The 19,153-nt window shown below is 38.7% G+C and overlaps 1 protein-coding gene across 1 annotated transcript in view; it reads right to left on the bottom strand.

Annotated features, from left to right (window-relative positions):
* The window catches only part of Trhr (thyrotropin releasing hormone receptor), a 29,028-nt gene extending 12,876 nt beyond the window's left edge, over positions 1-16,152 (bottom strand). Inside the window, exon 1 of the mRNA XM_051202489.1 lies at positions 15,263-16,152. Within this exon, the coding sequence (XP_051058446.1) occupies positions 15,263-16,051 (789 nt within the window). The 5' untranslated portion in view covers positions 16,052-16,152. The remainder of the gene's footprint in view (positions 1-15,262) is intronic.
* Positions 16,153-19,153: the final 3,001 nt, after the last annotated feature.

Genomic DNA, 19,153 nt, shown 5'->3' with positions numbered 1-19,153 from the left:
GTCTAATTTCTTTTAAGTGGGTTTCCTAAATTATTTAGAGACAGAGTAGAATGAGCCAAGACATCTGAGTTAAAGAGAAATGGCTCAACTCAACACCAGACATATATGTTGGAGATTCTTTTTTTTGTAATTTATTTTGTATTTAGAGAGGTATTTGGGTTCTACTGATTTTGATTAGTGCTTCAGATGGAGCTTGTTTTTTTTTTTTTTTTTGCAAATACAGAGAGCTAGGCCCTGCAGTAACACACCCAATCTGATTAAGTCAGGCCCTCTGCCTCAAGATCCTCACATCAGTGAGAGGGTTACAGTGCCACACGTGAAATGGTACTAACTGAAGTGTATCCCTACTGCAGCACAAAAGAAATCGCCTCAAATATAGTACCATCAGAGCTTGTGGGGAACAAACTGGTTCATCCAAACATGCTTTAGCAAGAGTGAGTCCAGGACAGACCCATGGGAAAGTGAGCGTTTACATGTCACCAATAAATCCAGACGTCTGGTAATATATGCTCTTGCTAGCTTAGTTCTAATCACGAATGGGACGCAACTCTGTTATCACACTATTCGTTACCCACCGCCTCCATTTTCTGCGATGGAGAGCTGTGTGACTACTCTTCCTGCCATTTCCTATCCTGATCCCATCAGGGAACGTAAGACCAGCTTACCAGGACTCGTTGCTTTCTCCCCTATAACTGGACTTGATCTGCACCCATGATATCCCATCTCTCCTCATTTCACATGCAGTCCTGCTTCTATCCACTCATTCACTGACAACTTACTGGATATTTCCATGTGGATTGGGCAGAATCAGGTATTGCAGCTGGTTCAGTGAACCAGACACACAATTCTGGCTGACAAGGACAAGGGGAATTTCTTTTCTGTCATCCTTCTTACTTCTTTGGGAATAAGTATTAAGTCTTGTTCTACATCTACAACTAATTCCTTCTATTCTCTTGGCTCTCTCTCATGAAGAGTTAAAAGGCTTGGACTCATCTATCTTCAGAGGTAAAGCGTAACAAAAACACCTTGCCTAACAAACCCGTTAGGGTTATTCTTTCATCATCAGGCTTACCCATGGCTACTCTTTCTGGTTCTTTCTCCCTGCAGCATCAATCATTTCCCTCAGTGTTTTATAAAGTTTGCCAGCCCTTTGAATGTTTATCTTTACAATTTTCTACTGATTACTGCTGAAACAGTATCTGGCCATTTTAAGGCTTCTTTCCTATACCACAGCACAGTATTTATTCCAGTGATCATGTCTGTTCTTCTGCCATCATCACCATCTACATGCTCAGAAGTCTGTATTTATAGGGTAACTGTTTCTTCTGAGCTCCGAATCTGTATTATTAATTGTGCCATTGTGGACTCTAAATATCTCAGAGGCAAGGTAGGTTCACCCAACTGAAATCTGTTGTTCACTATTCACTGTCCTCATTAAGGTACACTCCCAAATGAAAGATAGTGTTAATTTATGGCTATTGTTTCCAGGTAAATGGGGTTTTGTACTAATCCTAATTACTTTTGAACAAAGATATTGCTATTATCATTTTTGACAGATGTGCAAGCTGAGGCTCAATGTTATAAATTAAGTGGTTCACACAACTTTGGAGGGGCCAATCTTGGCTCTGACACAATGCTGTAATATTCTAGAACGCATGTTCACAAATTCTATACTACTTTCTTTTCCAATAGTCCATTCTTTTTCTTTCATTTTCTACCTATCTATTCACACTAAATCCATCAAGTGTTCTCCAAATGAACTAAAGTCTTTCCATATCCATTGCCATTTATCTTATTTGGGTATCCCTTTGTATGAAGACTCACATTGCTGCAAACCCCCCGCCCTCCAAATAATGTCTTTGATACTGGATCTCAATTATTTTTCTATATTGAAGATAGAAGGATATGTAAGTTTTTGTTTTGCAATCTGCTGGTGATTTTTTTTAATAGCCTATAAATCTTATCCAGCTCCCTAAATAGACTAGACAAGGATCTTTTTCAGACCGTGCTGAATCCAGAGTAGGACCTCCACTTTGCAACTGCAGGTTGTTTACACAAAATAACTGATTTTGATTACTCTTAACATTGAGAGGTATCTAACTGATTCCTAAAGAATTCCTGGAGATTCACTCTGGAACTTTAAGATCTCTAGTTACATATTTGTTCTATAATTTTATTGTTACCCCAAGCCTATTTCCATCTTTCTTGATAAAATATAAAATGTATCAGGGAATTAATTCTATTTCCATGTCCAATTTCATGATTGTGTCATCATTCAAACATTAACAAAGCAGAAGCTATCCACACTAAGCATTATCAGAGGAAGTGTGATTGATAGGTACCAACCCTGAACGCTGATCAGTATCAACCCTGTATCACTTTATGATTTTCAGAACACTTGCCTCAGTGTTTACACCCTAATAATGATATCACATATCTTGCTAGGATAACCACTGCTGCCTTAACACATATACCAAGTTCACCTACATTCACAGTCTCCATATCTATCAAACAGTAATGGCTCCAAATGGAAAGGCATAGGGCATTTTATCTTCACAACTACCAGAAAGTTATGCCCAGGGCAGTCCAGCAGAATGTGTAGCCAGAATGTAATTTTGTTGTTTATGAGAAACAGAAACACTTTATTTTCTAAAATGCTATAAATTTTTGTTTCAATTATATATGGCTATTTATTTTTAGATTATTAATTCAATTTGTATGTCTTCTCCCTTCAAATGTATTTGAGGTTTTTCTCTGACACCACAATGCTACTCTACAGAGTTGTCCTTGACTCAAACACCAGGCCATGCCTTTTGCTTTAACTGTGTCCTTTCATGGTCCCTGGCTCATTACTTCTACTGCCCTTTCTGTCCAAACTGGGAACCACCCCTAAAACTCCCTCTTATCTTCTGGGCATGTATTAAGAGGGAAAATAGTCACTTTATCTTTAGTCAAGTCTCTTATCCTTTGTGCTCTGTAAGTGCAGCATTAGTTGCTAGTTCTGTCCTTCCCTCTTTAAATCAGTGCTTGTCACACTATATTTCCAATATTCCAGTAATTTTAACATCCACATATTTGATGCTGACAACTCACTATGTAATACTCTTAACCCCTACACATTACTTGGAGTTTTAAGGGAAATTTAATACCTCTTCATTGCCAGTACTTTTGATAATTTTACCATTTTCAATCACCAAAAAGTATCTGTAGAATAATAATACTTAGTTTATATATTTCCTTTATCCTTCATGAACAAGGTTCATTATCACTTATTATAATCACATGCATCAAAAGGCAAAATGAAATGGATGGCGTGGTGGGAGAGGCAGATATTGAACAAAATTACCAACAACAATATGATGAGCTATATCAATGAAAGAAAGCAAATGGAGAACCCAACTTTGTTCTGAGAAGAAGAGGAAAGCCTGTCCTAAAGGATGGATGGAGACTAACACACCCGATAAGATGCTACAGAGTGCTTAAGGTTAAGAGATGAATCAGTGGCTTTAAAACGTGGTAGAGCACCAGTTATCAACCTGTGGATCATGACCTCTTTGGATGTTGAATGGAGTCATCTAAGACCATCAGAAAATACAGATAGTTACATTATGATTCATAACAGTATCAAAATTACAATTGTGAAGTAATAACACAATAATTTTATTGTTGATGGTTACTACAACATAAGGAGGTGAATTAAAGGGTCACATTTGGGAAGGTTGAGAACCACTGTGGCAGAGTGCAGAAGATGGGGGAATAAATTTGAGAAAGTAATGAGAAAATATATCATTAATATCCCAACATACCATGACAGTAACTTGGAGTTTCAATATATAACAGATGAAACTATTGGATGACTTCAAGCTGAGATTAATGACATTATTCATATTTTAAATTATTCTAGTAGTTTTCTGAGCTGAATTGGAAGAGGAAATGAAATGGCAAAGAGATTCCTTAACCTCCAGACCTCTATGGTTAGCTAGTGGTAAACTCCATTCTCTGATATACAGACAGGCCAGTTTGGGGAGACTGGCCACCTCCCTACTGTGTGTAGAGGAAAACAACACAGTGGGATTGAAGCAACTTTGATAGGAAGGAGAGTTTCGAGAGTGGCACATTTTAGAAGACAGAGAGACTTCAGGAGAAGAGGGAGTTTTGAATGTGGAAGCTTAAAACATTTAAAAAAGATAACTGATTATAGTCCTGAAAATACTTCCAAGAGATCACTGAAGGCTTATTTGGAAGGGAACGTCAAGCGTGAGGTGGTTGCTGTTTGTAGAATACGGCTTCTCTAGCATTGCTCAATGTGTTATGCTTGCTTTTCTAAACTCACTGTTCCAATCCCAGTCTCTGTGTCCTCTTAGTTTATTTTATGTGTTTCTATAAAATGAACATTTGGCCTATATGGCAGTATGTCTCAGAGAGAGATCCTTATTTTCATACTGGCCTCTCTTCTATTCCTCTATTTATAATAACACCATTTCACACTCTTTCTTTTATCTTAAATGAATTTACTTTTTCATTCTTTTTAACTATCCTTCCCAAGCCTCCATATACCTTTCATACTAGCAGCTCTGAGAAACTTATTTAATTCTACCAAGTTAATCATCGAATTTTCCCTTGCTCTTAGAGTCTGCAGCAGAAGTACTATGCTTAAACCCTATCTTTATTAGTAGAGATGTGATATGGAATAGGTGAATAATAATTCCTATTTCATAATTAGTTCCAACTTCTCAAGATTGTTGTGGAGATGTACTGAGTTAGCATTTTATTCAAAGCACCCAAATAGTGTAAAACATAATAAAAAGTCAATGAGCATTTATCATTTGTCACGTATGGGTTTAGTGTGCTTCTCTCTGAGCGTATAAAAGGAGCTCAAGAATGACTTACTGATTTAGTATTCTTGATATTTTGTTGGATATGTTCACTGCCTATATTAGAAATATTAATCCATATTTTGATGTTTTATGAATGAGTAAATAAGTGATATTTTAATAATACATGCCTGTACTAGATACTACAGGGTAGTAAATAAAAATCCCAGCACCTGGAATGAATTATCTTTTTGAGTTGTTGGCCAGTGAGCCACCAATACAGCCAAACAACATAGCCAATACTCTTGTTTACTCTCCAGAACATGACAGGAAGATCCTATTGCTGAAGGCACTACAGATCTGAGTAATTGAATGGAGAGATCAAATTGTTACTTGGAAGATTTTAAAATCTGGTCTTCACTAATTTATGTCAGTGGGTGTCTTGCCTTCTTGTAAGTCTACGTATACCATGAACTCTTTGTGTACCAGAAAAGAGCCTTAGATATTCTGGAACTGGAATTATAAGAGATTTTGAGTGGCCATGTGGGTGCTAGGAATTCAATTGGGTAGATCAACCCAGTGGAGCAACCAGTGATCTTAATTGCTGAGGCAACCCTCCAGCTCTCTAACCTGGAAACTTTATCCCTACTGGATGGTGTTCATAGTACCAGAAGGTTCTATACTACAAGAGGATAAAAGTAATCACCAGTCTTACCCAGATGTGAAACTTGGGAGTTCCAATAATGACTGTCCTGGAAAGACATGCCCACTGTCCCAGTAGTAGCATGAACAGCATGGGAATAACCAACCACTCTCTGATTGGACTTAAGGCTTATTCTACAAGATGAAACCCATTCCTGGCACTTTATCAGGACCAAAATCCTGTTGCTATACATATCATAGGACCCGTGAAAGAGCCTACTAATATTATACTAAAAATGAAATTTACATTACATTAACTCCCAATGACTTATTGTCATACCCATATATCAGTGCATTTCTCAACCCTCATTAGAGAAAGTTCTTTCTGCAGTAGATGATGATCAGTAAATAGACCCACAACTGGTCAAGGTTCAAAGAAAAGGGGACTTTAGACTGCTCAGCCCTAAATAGGACATCTATATCACATCTTCTCTCCCAAGGCTCAAGAAACATTGTAGAAGAGGGAATAAAGAATGTAAGAGCCCGAAATGGTGAATGACTACAAGAAAGCTGGTTTCTAGGAGCACTGGAGCACATGTGAACTCACAGTGGTTCTGACAGCACAAGCTCAAGCTAGACAAAACCTGATCTTGGAGTTGGGCACGGAGTCTCACCCCTAGATGAAGGGCTCCTGGAAACTGATAACTGCTGGGATAGCGAAAGTCAATTTTCTTTAGGGATATGTACCATTGTTGGTTGACTACACTCCAGTAGACGAGTACACATTCAAGAGTACAAATTGACCCTGATTGGTTAAAAAAAGGGGATACAAGTTGAGTGTATACAAAAGGGGGATAGATCTATGAGGAGTTATGGGAGGGGTTAATATGATCATAATACATTATATGAAATTCTTAAAGAAATAATATTAACACATAATTTAGCTTGAGAACTTTGAAGTACCATGTTACTGAATTAATCTTTTGATATATTATTTTATTCATTGATGTATAACTCAGCAGGTAAAGGGGCCTTTAGCCTGACCACTTGAATTCACTTCCCAGTACATATATGATGGAAGGGGTAAACCAACTCTTGCAAGTTGTTCTCTGATTACCATATGTGCACACCCATATGCATGCAAACACCCACACAGTAAATGCCATCAAACTAAAAAAATTAAGTATAATAAATTAGCTTACCAAAAGTTATAGAGATAGCAACAGTAATCTGAGATGTACACTGTGCATTTATGGTGATAGAGAGCATGCTTCCTTGCCTCCTAGTATATTTCTAGTGTACAAAATCATTTGATTTTTTTTCCTCAGCTTAAGCAGAAACCTTGAATGCAACATCATCAAAATATAAAAGGGAAGGGTACAGAATCACATAGGTGAAAAATTGCACAGCATAAAGTTGGTGTGTGTGTGTGTGTGTGTGTGCATGTATCTTAGCTGATATATTTATATCTGTAGAAAAGAAAGAAATACAGGTAAAGATGCTCTTCTGTAGAGAATAAATAAATACAGGTAAAGATGCTCTTCAGCCTGCATTCTGTGCTATGTATATCCCAGTATTCCACGGCATTCCAGTTAAGACGCTGTCTTCCTTATTTGTCAGATTTTGCTGTTAAAGTATACTGATTTTGTTTGTTCATATTTCTCACCCACAGTTCTTCCTACATACTTCAACCAATGCTTCTCAGCCCAAGTCTTATGTCCTTCATGCTGGATAGCAATAACCTTACGTCTGGCCCCTTGATCCTTGTTGGCTAGATCATATAATTTAAAAACCCAAGTTAAAAGAATCAAGTCCCATAATTTAACCATCACTAGGAAAGGCTGTAGTGATTCTTCACTGCTTTATGGCCAAGTTTAGATGTCTTTAGATAACACAAAGTGCCTGCTAGGATATTATTTTGGACATCTTGGTTGCACAGTTGAAAGTCTTGCTTTTTATGTTGGCTTGGCAGACACTTGCTTATTCTTTAATAATGGGAGTAGGTCTCATTGCAGTTAAGGCTTTCTCTCCAGCCATAAGTGTCATAATCACCCATTTATTGTTGCCTCTTTTGTGCACTGTGACCCTCAACTGCCCAACTCTCCCTTGATATTAGTGTCAATCTTTTACATCTTACAGTAAGTTCTATACAACAGTGACTATTATGGATTCTCTAAAATAGCACCTGGCATGAAATTGGTGCTCAATAATAAATGATTATTTAATTGAATAAACAATAGGTGAGCAAATCCAGAAAACATAATAAGTTTTTCAAAGCCAGCTAGAAGAGACTGCAAATACTTTTCATAGGACATGATGTGTGTGAAGTATTTTGGGGAAATTAGTCACGCAGGAGCATTTACCTGGATCTATTACTGTCTTTGCACTGGTGTGCATATTGTTTATCTTCCCTGAGTTGCCATTGCTTTATTTGGTCCTTCTTTCCAAAGTAGCTCCTCCATTTAGGAGAGGATTTTTAAAGCCCGTGGGAAGGGCAACTGGATTTTGTATTACAATGTGAATTTTTGTCTTAGTGCAGTGTTTCTGAGTTAGCCATATCAGAATTATAAAAAAACAAAACAAAACAACACTTCCTAAAAGGTCTTATCTACTATGTTAATTACCATCCACTGATTGTTTTAATGAGTTATTTTGGATTCTAAAGAAGGATTTAATAGAAGAGATGCAAATTTTATTAGTAATTAGTGAAGGATATGGCACACATAGGCCACATTTTCCCATGGGGCAAAACATTGTTAGGTATAACTGTGACCTTAAGCATACATGCATATGCTTTTTACACTTTCACTTCTATTGTATATGAAAAGTGATGTCTTTGAGGTATAGCCGTACAAACATAAATATGCTGGTAAATATTACACATTTTTTTTAATCCAAAAAAGGAGAGAAGACTTTATCACTACATTTATTGCTTTCTATAGTGGAGTCACAATAAACACGGTCAATTGTAGGCAATATTGTGATGGTGATGGTTCTGGATGCAGAGATGGAAAGAGACTGACAACTTGATCTTGCAAAACCTGTGCTCCCATGCTGCAGTGCACCACCATGTCCTTACACTTGAGGAAGCTATCATATTCCAAGCTCAGTGCTGAGCATATTCTGTTAAGGATATTGGAAGGTATAGAAGACAGACAGGTTAATAGTTCTAAATGGTTAAAATTACTAAATCAGAAATATATGCAAAATACTGTAGAAGCATAGGAAAAACACTTAAAATGTGTACTGCCAGCTAGGGAACCTGATGTGTAATTCTGCCTAAGAATTTCAGAGAAGACTTTATGGGGTGCGTGAGAGATTGATTTGGGATTTGAAAGACAACTGGGAAACTGCCAGATGAAGGAGGATCTGGCTGAGAACAGAGCATTTTCAGAGAACTGAAAAGAATCCAGTACTGTTAGAGCTTAAAGTGTATGTTGAGAGAGCCATGGGAGACGAAGCTGAAAAGTATGGGAGCATGCCAGGATTGCATTTGTTATGCTAGGTACTTTAAATGTCAGGCTTCAGGGAACCCTAAAAGTATTTTTGATGCTGGAGCCCTGCACGAGAGAGATGGTTTAACCAGCAATGTGCACAGTGGTTTGGCCAAGCAGAAAAGGACCTGGAGAGGCTTGTGAGTGCACACTGAAATAGGACAGTGAGAGGTGGTGGCTGGAACCATGGCCATGGGAGTTCAGAAGTGGATCAGCTATGCAAGTTACCACTAGAGCCAGGTCCTCACTACGCTTGGATTTAGGTCAAGGCATAATAGGAGCAAAATGTGCTTACCGGGCTCTTAAGTTTCTATCTATACACATAAACAAGAGCGGCACAGGCACTGCAGTCTCCCTCATTTCTCCCCCACCACAGTCTGTTGTCTTTCATAGAACATAGTGGTCGCTTCAGGATTGTTTGTATGCATGACAAACATGGAGATCCTTGAAAGTAAAGCATAACATTATCATTTGATACCTGTGCATCCTCCCCATTTAGGATGGTGTTAGGTACTTTCTGTTTGTGAAAGAATGTTTAATGGCACTATAGAAGGAGAGACTTAAAATTGTACATTTTCTCCTATTTAGTAAAAAGTAAACAAGACCAAGAATATATTACAGATCAGTCTCTACTGCCTGAAAACTTGGATTTTTAAAAAAAAAAATTGTAAGGAACTGCATTAGATAAGTATGGTTTGTGATTTTCAAGAATAGCTGATTTAAAGATATTTTAAGATCAGTCAAGCTGAGAATTCTGCAGTGGTGCAGGGTTTCCTCTTTTGTAGACATATAACAATGCACACACACACACACACACACACACACACACACACATTAATGTTTAGTTATAAAAATATAAAATTGCATATAAACCAAACAGGGTATACTTTTCTAGGATGAAGGACACAGCTGCAGAGGTTATCATTTTGGGTATTTATGGGAAATGCTCCTGAAACAATCTACAAATCAGGAATAAAATCTAAGTGGCACACTTAGCTGTCTGTGTGTTAAGTGACAAACTACTTTGGTTTTTGCAATGTAGAATTTTTTTTTTAACACTAGTATGAACATAGCTGAGTCCACATGATTGGAAGAAATAATACAATTGAACATGGAAGGCAAGCCTGTGTAAACAGCCCTAGTAAACTTGGGAAACTTTTTTCCAGACAGAGTTTCTTTATGTAACAGTACTGGCTGTTCTGGAACTTGCTTTGTGGGCCAGGCTGGCTTTGAACTCAGAGATCCACCTGACTTTGCCTCCCGAGTGCTGGGATTAAAGGTGTGCACCACCAACTTTAATGAAGGCTCAGTACAAAAAAGCTGAATACTCATTGCTTTGTAAGGGAGACCTTTGCCTAAGTTCCTGGGTGAGATGGGAGATTATATTCTATTGAGCTGGATTTTGAAGCAGGGGGACGAGCGTTGTTCTATTAGATGTGCACACAGTTGCCAGCTGCATGAGTCATGCAGCTTGAAAGACTTAATGCTCCCAAGCCCTACAACCAGGACATTTCATGATAAAGCCCCTGCCTCTTTCCTTTTGTTTGTTTGTTTATAGTCTTCATATGTTCATTAAACTACTCAGCTACTCCACTAGCTGGCCTTGAACTTGTCTTTATGCCCCACCTTTCAAGTACAGATATTACAGGGTTGGACCGCTACCATGCCAGGCTTCCTTTGTGCTTTGTTCAAGATCCTTTCTTTTTAAATGCATATTTTTATTTTTCTGAGATCATAATTGCATGGTTTCCCTCCTTTCTTTTCCTCCCTCCAACTCTTCCCATATATCTTCCTTATCCAGCTCTCTTTCAGACTCATGGTCTCCTTTTAATTGTTGTTGCTGTGTGTGTGTGTGTGTGTGTGTGTGCATATGTATTTGTATGTATTCCTAAATGTATAAATACAAACAGCCTCATTCTGCATGATATTGCTTATATGTTTTCAGACCTGTCTATTTGTTACTAGAGAGCCAATTAGTGGGCTTTTCCCTGGGGAAGACTATTTCTCCTGCGTTCGGCAGTCTTCAGTTGCCTGCAGCTCTTTGTCTAGAGTTGAGGCCATGTGAACCTTCCACCTTCCATGTTAGCATGGCTCTGACTGTTGATGCTTTCCTAGTCTCTTTGAGGAGCTCATAGTGGGCAAGGAAGATGGCTCAGTCGGTTAAGAGTTTGCTGGACAAACATGAGAACTGGAGTCCACATCTGCAGTAACTACATGTGGCATTTCTTGTGTAACCCCAGGACTATAATTGCAAAGAGAGGAGGATCCTTAGGAGCTTACTGGCCAGATCGAGACAAATTGGTGCGCTCTCTTAGTGGGAGAACTTTTCTAAAGAACAAGACAAAGATCAACTGGAAGAGATACCCTTTGACTATCTTTGGCATCCACACACACACACATTTATTTATATACCACTGCATAGATGCATGCCCCCCCCCCCAGGAGGGTAACATTAGAAAAAGGCTGGAGGAAGATAGGAGGAAAAGAGAGCAGGTACCTTACAGCCTTTATTTCCATGATCACACAGAATGGCTAGGGCTGCATCAGAACAGATGGGGGGAGGCAGGTGGAAGCAAGATTTAATTCCTGAAAAGCAATGATGGATGGCAAGCAGCTGTAGTTCGGGGAGCGCAAATATGAATCTTGTCTAGTGCATCTCATTTGAGTTCACCAACAACCGTGTGAGTCAGTTGATGAACCCATTTGACTGTTGAGAAAAACTGGATTAGGAAGACTGATTACGTTTAATTACTTCTACTTTTGGTGTCCTCTTTGAGAACAATTTCAGCATTTTGCGAGTAAGAATGAGAAAGTTAGCGTAAATAATATTGTGGCTATAATAATTTAAACTTGTCCTTTAAAATAGAAGGAAATAAATGTAAGAAAATGACCTTTGACAGAGAGTCCCCTTGTCCACATGACACCATTTATAACATCATAGACACCACCACCATCATCACTGTCATCCCCAAATGGCACGTGTCACTTTAGAAGGGGAAGCTGTTTTTGTTTTGTTTCACGGACTGTCAACATTTTTTCCCTAGTAAAACTTTATAGAAGGGGCACCGAGTATTTTGAAGACTGGATAAATCAAATCAACCTACTAAAAACATTGACAGAATCTCTGGAAGATTAGGTCACACTATTTTCCTACTCCTCATCCTGTAAGACAAAAGCAATTGCTAAGTGGTACCACTAAAAACAAAACCAGAAAGAAGCCTGGCTTGCAAAATGTCTTGCATATCCCTGTTGCCCACAGAAAGCAAGTATTTGAATGAATTTGTTTATTAATAGCGCCAAATTTTACCAAAAGGGTTAGAGTTTCACCAAAAAGGTCTTCTGTATTTTCAAACTTAAAACTCAATAAGTTATGCAGAAACACACAGCAAATGATAGAGGTGGTTTCTCCTCATGATGTCAAACATAGGAATTAAATGCTTTGAGGGGTCTTATGGCTTTGTGTAAGTAGGGCAGAGTCCTCAGAGTCAAACCACCCAACTGTAAAACAAAAGACTAATTCAATCAGGCAATCCCTTCGAATAGCTTCTAGCCACAAAGTGGAGTTGAATTCAATTTATCTCAACTCAGGTAGTTTACTAAAATCTAATCAAGTTCTTGAGTAATAGGAAAAAGTTTTTGATCTAGATTTTTTTCTTTTATATTGGAGGTACTAGTGAAAAATGAACAAGGAAATGTTGCTTTACATTTGTCTTTCACATAAAAATGTTCTCTCTTTTAATTTCTTCAAAACGTAACCCCCTAAGCTATGTATGTTTGATTTTAGTAACTTGGCTAGAAGGTCCTGACCCAGATAAGTATTTATTAAAATGCAAATTACACTTGCCTAAAAGAAAAAAAATCAGAGAGAAATATTAAAATGTAAGTCCTTAGGTTATAGGACATGGAGATTTGAACCTTATGAAGAATGTAGTCTTTCTTAGAAAAGGGAGAGGACAGAACATAGATCAGTAAGTTTGGAAAACATGGGCCTCACTCATAGCTGGGATAGCCTTTCCCAGGCTGGGGAATGCATGCCATTTGGTTTCAGCAACAGCTGATGTTGATGTATCCATTTGATTGACGGGAAAACTGGGGCTTAGAAAGGCTTAATAATTCACGATTACTTTTACTTTTTGCGTCTTCTTTGAGAATAATTTCCATATTTGGGAATAAATGTGAGCCTGTTACCATATTGAATGGTCCTTTTGTCATCCTTTATTCTCATATATTCACACGAATTTAAATTTGCCCTTATTTAGCAGTGGTTCTCAACCAGCAGGTCATGACCACATCTGTGTCAAATGACCTTTATACAGAGATTTTGTAAGACCATTGGTAAACACAGATATTTACATTATGATTCATAACAGTAGTAAAATTACAGTTATGAAGTACTAGTGAAAATAAATTTAGGGTTGGATGTCAAGAGAACATGAAAAATTGTATTAAAGGGTCACAGCATTAGGAAGGTTGAGAACCACTGATATAGAAGCTGTTACTTATGTGAGCATATTACCACCAACTGCTCTTATGGGTAACCTTCTGCCATCCATCTCTCAACCTTCAAATCTTCCTTATCCAGAGCTGTTAGTTTTCATCTCCAAACATTCTATATTGCTCTCACATGCTCACCATTAACGTCCTTTGAAAAGACTGTGAACGTGTAACATAATTAGCAATCTGAAGTGCATTATTAATGCTGATAGGTGCTAATGACTATAATTGAAAGAAAGGTCATTAGGCCAGACAAACAAGCTTCACAAAATATATATAGCTAACATGTAAATGTGAGTATAAGGAACAAACTTTCTAACTGACCTACCTTGCTGCTGATATTAACTCTTGTTTGGTCCACAATTAAGATGTGCCAATTCCTTACTGTCTTATTGTATTTTTTAACATATGTCTTGGCAGGGACCAATATATCTCTCTCCATCTCCATGAATCAAGTTTTGGATAATGTCCATATGCACCTTACATTAGGTAACATCGCTCTCTAGCCACAGAAGCAAAGACGACTGTAGCTACTCACGTGCTCCCTCTCTCTTCATAATAGATGTCACATGAATCAAGTGTCACCTATCAGTTAAAATGCTACATGCATTCTCTTCGGCCACAGCCCACCTTTTATTGCAGGCATCTTCACTTTTATGAGTATGCCCTCTTGTGTACATATATACATGTGTGTATATTTACCTAGTCACAATTCATAACATCCTAGGTAACCTAAAGTTTAAGAAGTAATAGTATGGGTGATCCACATACATGCCCTTAAAAGCACCTTTACTTTTCTCCCTATATAAATACAATGAACTGTTTTCCTTGCACAAAATAAAAGAAAAATTCAGGTGATCTGAAAGAAACAACATTGCTGATTTCATAATTTCTCTTTTCATTATGAGAATAAATATTTACTACATATTTATTACAGCCAAGAGACAAGGAAGAAGAACTGAGAGCTTAGCTTGTAAGGATCTTAGAGCAGTTGTGCAGACACAAACAGATGAGTATATGTCACAGGGCCTCTTATTTTTACATTATCTTATAAAGGAAATGCTTTGCTGCTAACAAAGTCATCATCACACTGCAGTCACATGTGCATAAAGGTTATCTGGAAGCATGAAAGAGTTTCAGTTATGCTAAGCTAGAAAACCTACATTAACAAATTGCTTTTAACTGATTCAGATTGATGTTGGTCATTCTTTTGAAAGAATTTCTTCCCAAATAAAATGTATTTTTAGTTTCTACATGCTTGGATAACTTGGAGAGAGGGGGAGAAAAGGCTTGAGAAGTGTCTTTGAGTAAGATCAACCAAATAACACTGGCTACCTTTCTTCTGTGGGATTGGTTATGAGTAACTATGTATTGCAAGAAAAGTTTCATTATTTAGACTCACTGATATATTCTCAGATTCCCTTGCTAATTGTGTAGCAAAATTCCTGAAAGGTAATTCTTTGTCATGCAACAGAATATTTTTCCTACAGAGGCCAGAAGTATTTTAGACATTTTGTTAACATTTTTGGAGGGGCACATGTGTTTTAAACCAAGGTTTCTGGGGTCCTGTCTACAGTCCTCTATATCATCATAGGAAACACCTTCCTGTTAAAGTGCTATAAAATTCCTCTATTTATTTTTAGATCTTCAGTTGATCCACAGGTATGTTTAATATGCAAAGCAGAAGCTTACACTGGGAAACATTCGCATGATTGTATTTCAGTTCTGCCATCGGCTAAGTAGGACAAAGCTGATCCCCTCGTACAAAAACTCTCTTCCACACTTCCTCTCTTGACTTGGGAGGGCAGCTTTGCTTACCTGCTTCCTTGAAGATACAGTGCTGTTGAAACATCTGTTAGTGGCATTTAAAGTCGAATTCTTGTTCTGATGGGTTGAGTCATTCTTCCACATCTTAGAGTTCTCTTTAGGGTCTGAGGGGATGGGGTTTAAGAAGAGGATCCGAGCTATAAATCCATAGAGCACAGTGGCCAGGATCATTGGTACAACATAAAAGACACCAAAGTCCATTAGGTAAATAGGTGAGTAGTAATTCCTGGAGATCTTGTAGCCACAGGACACCACAATAGCATCTTTGTAGGTGCTAATATTGAGATCCAGCAGAAAGAACCAGAGCATACAGTAAATGGATGTGAAGGCCCAGACAAAGATAATGATCTTTTTGGCTCTGGAAAATGTGCAGAGAAACTGGGCTTTGATGGGGTGACAGATGGCTATGTACCTCTCCACGGTAAAGGCTGTTATTGAACACGAGGACGCATTAATTCCTAAGTACTGGAGATAAGTAATGCAGAGGCAACCAGCATAGCCATAGACCCAGGAACCGTAGATGCTGTCGGTTATGTTGGGGAGGCCTGCAGCTACCAGGACCATGAGATCCGCCACAGCCAGACTCACCAGGTAGCAGTTTGTAGGGGTTCGCATGTGCTTGGTTCTCGTGACCACCAGGACTACCATGATGTTGCCCACGATGCCCAGTCCGCAAATAACAAGCACAAGGAAGATAGTGACCACCTGGTACTCTAATGCCACAGCTGCTTGTGGTTGGAGCTCGGTTTGGTTCAGTTCACTGACTGTCTCATTCTCCATCTTCAGTGGCCTTAAGTTTCTCTGACTCACGGACCCTTTAAAACATTTCTCCAGCCTTCACCTTTATTGGAGTAGTTCTTGCTCCTGTGAAAAGTCACACACATGTTCAGTCACAATGCCATGGTCTGCAAAAGCAAGCACACTCAGGCAACTCGTTTCCTCTCTTTATACCCTGGAGTTTCTACAGTAACGGGGTTCCTGTGTACTTCTGAAAACTCCCTATATTGTAGTTCTAGGCAGAGAGTAGTAATTATTTTTGGACCATATCACCATAAGAGGGGCCGGCTTATTCTGTCTTCACAGGAAGAAATGTTTAAGAAAACACAAGTAAAAAAAGATCCCTATTTTGGAACTGGGTCCAGTTGGGGGAAAAGAAAACAACTCCAAACTTAAAAAAAAAAAAATCATGTTCTGGCTGCAAAAACAAAAACAAAGAATCCTCTTAGATGCTCAGAAAAAGTACAACGAAGAAGAAAAAGGTACCAGCAGAGAAGCCAAAAGGCTCAGTGCTCAAGCCGGGCAGGAATTTACCTACTGCCTCTGCCTCTCAGCAGTAAAGCAGCATTGGGGAAAAAAAATGCAAGTCTTTGCACCTAAGTTCCCCATTTCCCCAGCCCCAGCCCAAGACCCAATAGAAGACAGTTTCTTCTCTTACCTTTTCACTCTGTCACAAATGCTGCCTGCTTCTCAGGCTAGATGAAGGGGTGATTGGTCCAAGTTTCCAGTCCTGCAGAAAATCCTGTCTAGTCTGTCTGGCAGGGAGATCACTAAACAGAGGCTGAGACTTCAGAGCGCCAGTTTCTCTAAACCCTCACATCCCTTTTCAACTCATGACAGACCCTACAGCCGCAGTAACAGAAGCAGCAGCAGGCGCAGCAGTGAGGCTGTCAAATCATAGATCGTCCCTTAATGAGAGCTCTCTCTCTCTCTCTCTCTCTCTCTCTCTCTCTCTCTCTCTCTCTCTCTCTCTCTCACACACACACACACACACACACACACATTCCCAAGTGCCCATCAGTCTTGACTGATTCATAGTCTGTTGAAGAATTTACTTTTAAACATGTGGCTGATACAAGTGCTCAGTGTGGAAGGCTGATCCCAGGTAAAAGATCTAGAAGCAGCCAGTCTTGTAGGCAAGGACACTCCCAAGTTCTGCAGAAACTCCTGTCCCTGAGCTGCTCTGAAATGGTTTTTAGGAGGTAGCAAAAGCTTTGGAAAGAGCCCTTGAAGTCCTCTCTGCTTCAGTAGACTAGTAAAACTGGCTCCTTCCTTTCATATTGCATGAATGGAAACGAAGTTAAAATTGATTTTAAAGCATCTTAACTATGAGCTTCTGAGGCGTACATAAAAGGGTTAGCTAATACGGGGCTCAAAGACTGGGAGTAGTGGTGTGCATACTGGCAAGCTCAGAGTTTGGGAGTCAGGAGCACGGTGAGTTTGAAGCTAGTTTGGGCTATATATCAAGAGCTTGTTTCATGGATAAAAACAAACGAATAATAAATAAACAAAACCAACAAACAATACCTAAAGCCTCCCGTGGACACATAAGGATCTGTGGTCCTCTGTTTACTGTTGCCTGAAATGCAATCATAGGAACTACCCATGAAAGCTTTAGCTAAATACATTCTTAAGCTGGAGAATTAGCTAGAGAAATTCTAGCCTAGGGTCATTTCTGCCCTCAAAAGCCACTTGTGGCCAAGCTATAACATGGTCCTTCTCTGGACACAGATTGAATGCACCGTTAATGTTTGTGTGCTTTTAGCTGACTGTCTTACCATGAAAAACTGCCATTAGTTAGATTTTCAGAACGTGGCACCGAGTCTCTATTTTAGAAGTTCACAACGTGGGGGAGTCTGTTTTAAGTGGACAAGACTTCAAAATTGTGCCCAAAGACAGTAGCAGTGAGCTTGAGGCAAAGCTAAGGATTTTAGAGAATGACTTCTAATTTGACTCCCAGAGGAACACATTAGTATCCATTTCTTTTTCCCAATCACCCTTTGTTACAAAGTAACATCCCAGAAGCCACATTCAGGCTACAGGTATGTATTTTTGGCCTGATTAGGACCAACTCGTGTGATTTTCAATAATTAGATTATTTTTACCTATCAAAATTTAGAAATTATGTATTAAAATCACTATTCTGAATGAATACTATGTATCTCACTTAGTTTTTCCTCCTGTCAAGGTCTTAGTATGTGCAGGATGCTTTCCAGGTAAGTAAACATCACATCACATTTTACCTCCAAACAGCTACAGTTGTTGGCAGAAACAGACTTAGGAGCAGTTAGGTGAGTTGGATATTGTTTACCTCCAAACAGCTACAGTTGTTGGCAGAAACAGACTTAGGAGCAGTTAGGTGAGTTGGATATTGAAAATGGACACTCATGGATTGAAACTAAGGCGCTCACGAGTGGCTTAAGGTGGATAGAGGGACCACACCAAGCTCTCCCACACAAGGAAGCATAGCTTCCTTCAAAAGAGGGGACAAGAGATGGCATTACGACTAATGAGAATAAGATATACAAGGCTGTGTAAAGTGGCAAGGATTTCCTGGGGTCAGGAAAGATGTCACCACCTCCTTGACCTAGAGGTGTTGAGCTGTGATGAGACAGACATTAGGTGGCTGACAGGCAGGGTGTCTAATGATGGTTCTTTCTGGACTGTGACCACATTATCCTTCAGACCTCTTCCTCTCCCCCTTAAACTTGCTCTTTACAGTCTGGCAAAAGTTGTTCACATACCTGCCTTTACCCCCAAACCTGTCAGATCATTATGGCCCTACAAGCTTTCAATCACTTTCATGCTCCTTACCGCATTGTGTTTGTGAAGTAACTGTGATTTTGTAAAGTTGATTTTTGTTTGTAAACCTTAGTGGGCATATATATATATATATATATATATATATATATATATATATATATATGGCAAAATGTTAGAAAATCTTTTATTTGTATTAAGGTTTTTGTATTGTATTAAGATACCTTAACAATAGTATATTAATTTTTAGCCAGCTTTGGTCTTTACATTTTTAAAAGTTCTTCTAACTAGAAAGAAATGAAGGCATTTCTTTGGAAATATGTGAGTCAAAATAAGGTCAGTACA

Source organism: Phodopus roborovskii, unplaced genomic scaffold, assembly GCF_943737965.1.
Source record: "Phodopus roborovskii unplaced genomic scaffold, PHOROB, whole genome shotgun sequence".
Classification (NCBI taxonomy): domain Eukaryota; kingdom Metazoa; phylum Chordata; class Mammalia; order Rodentia; family Cricetidae; genus Phodopus; species Phodopus roborovskii.
This window is presented reverse-complemented; position numbering and strand designations above follow the sequence as displayed.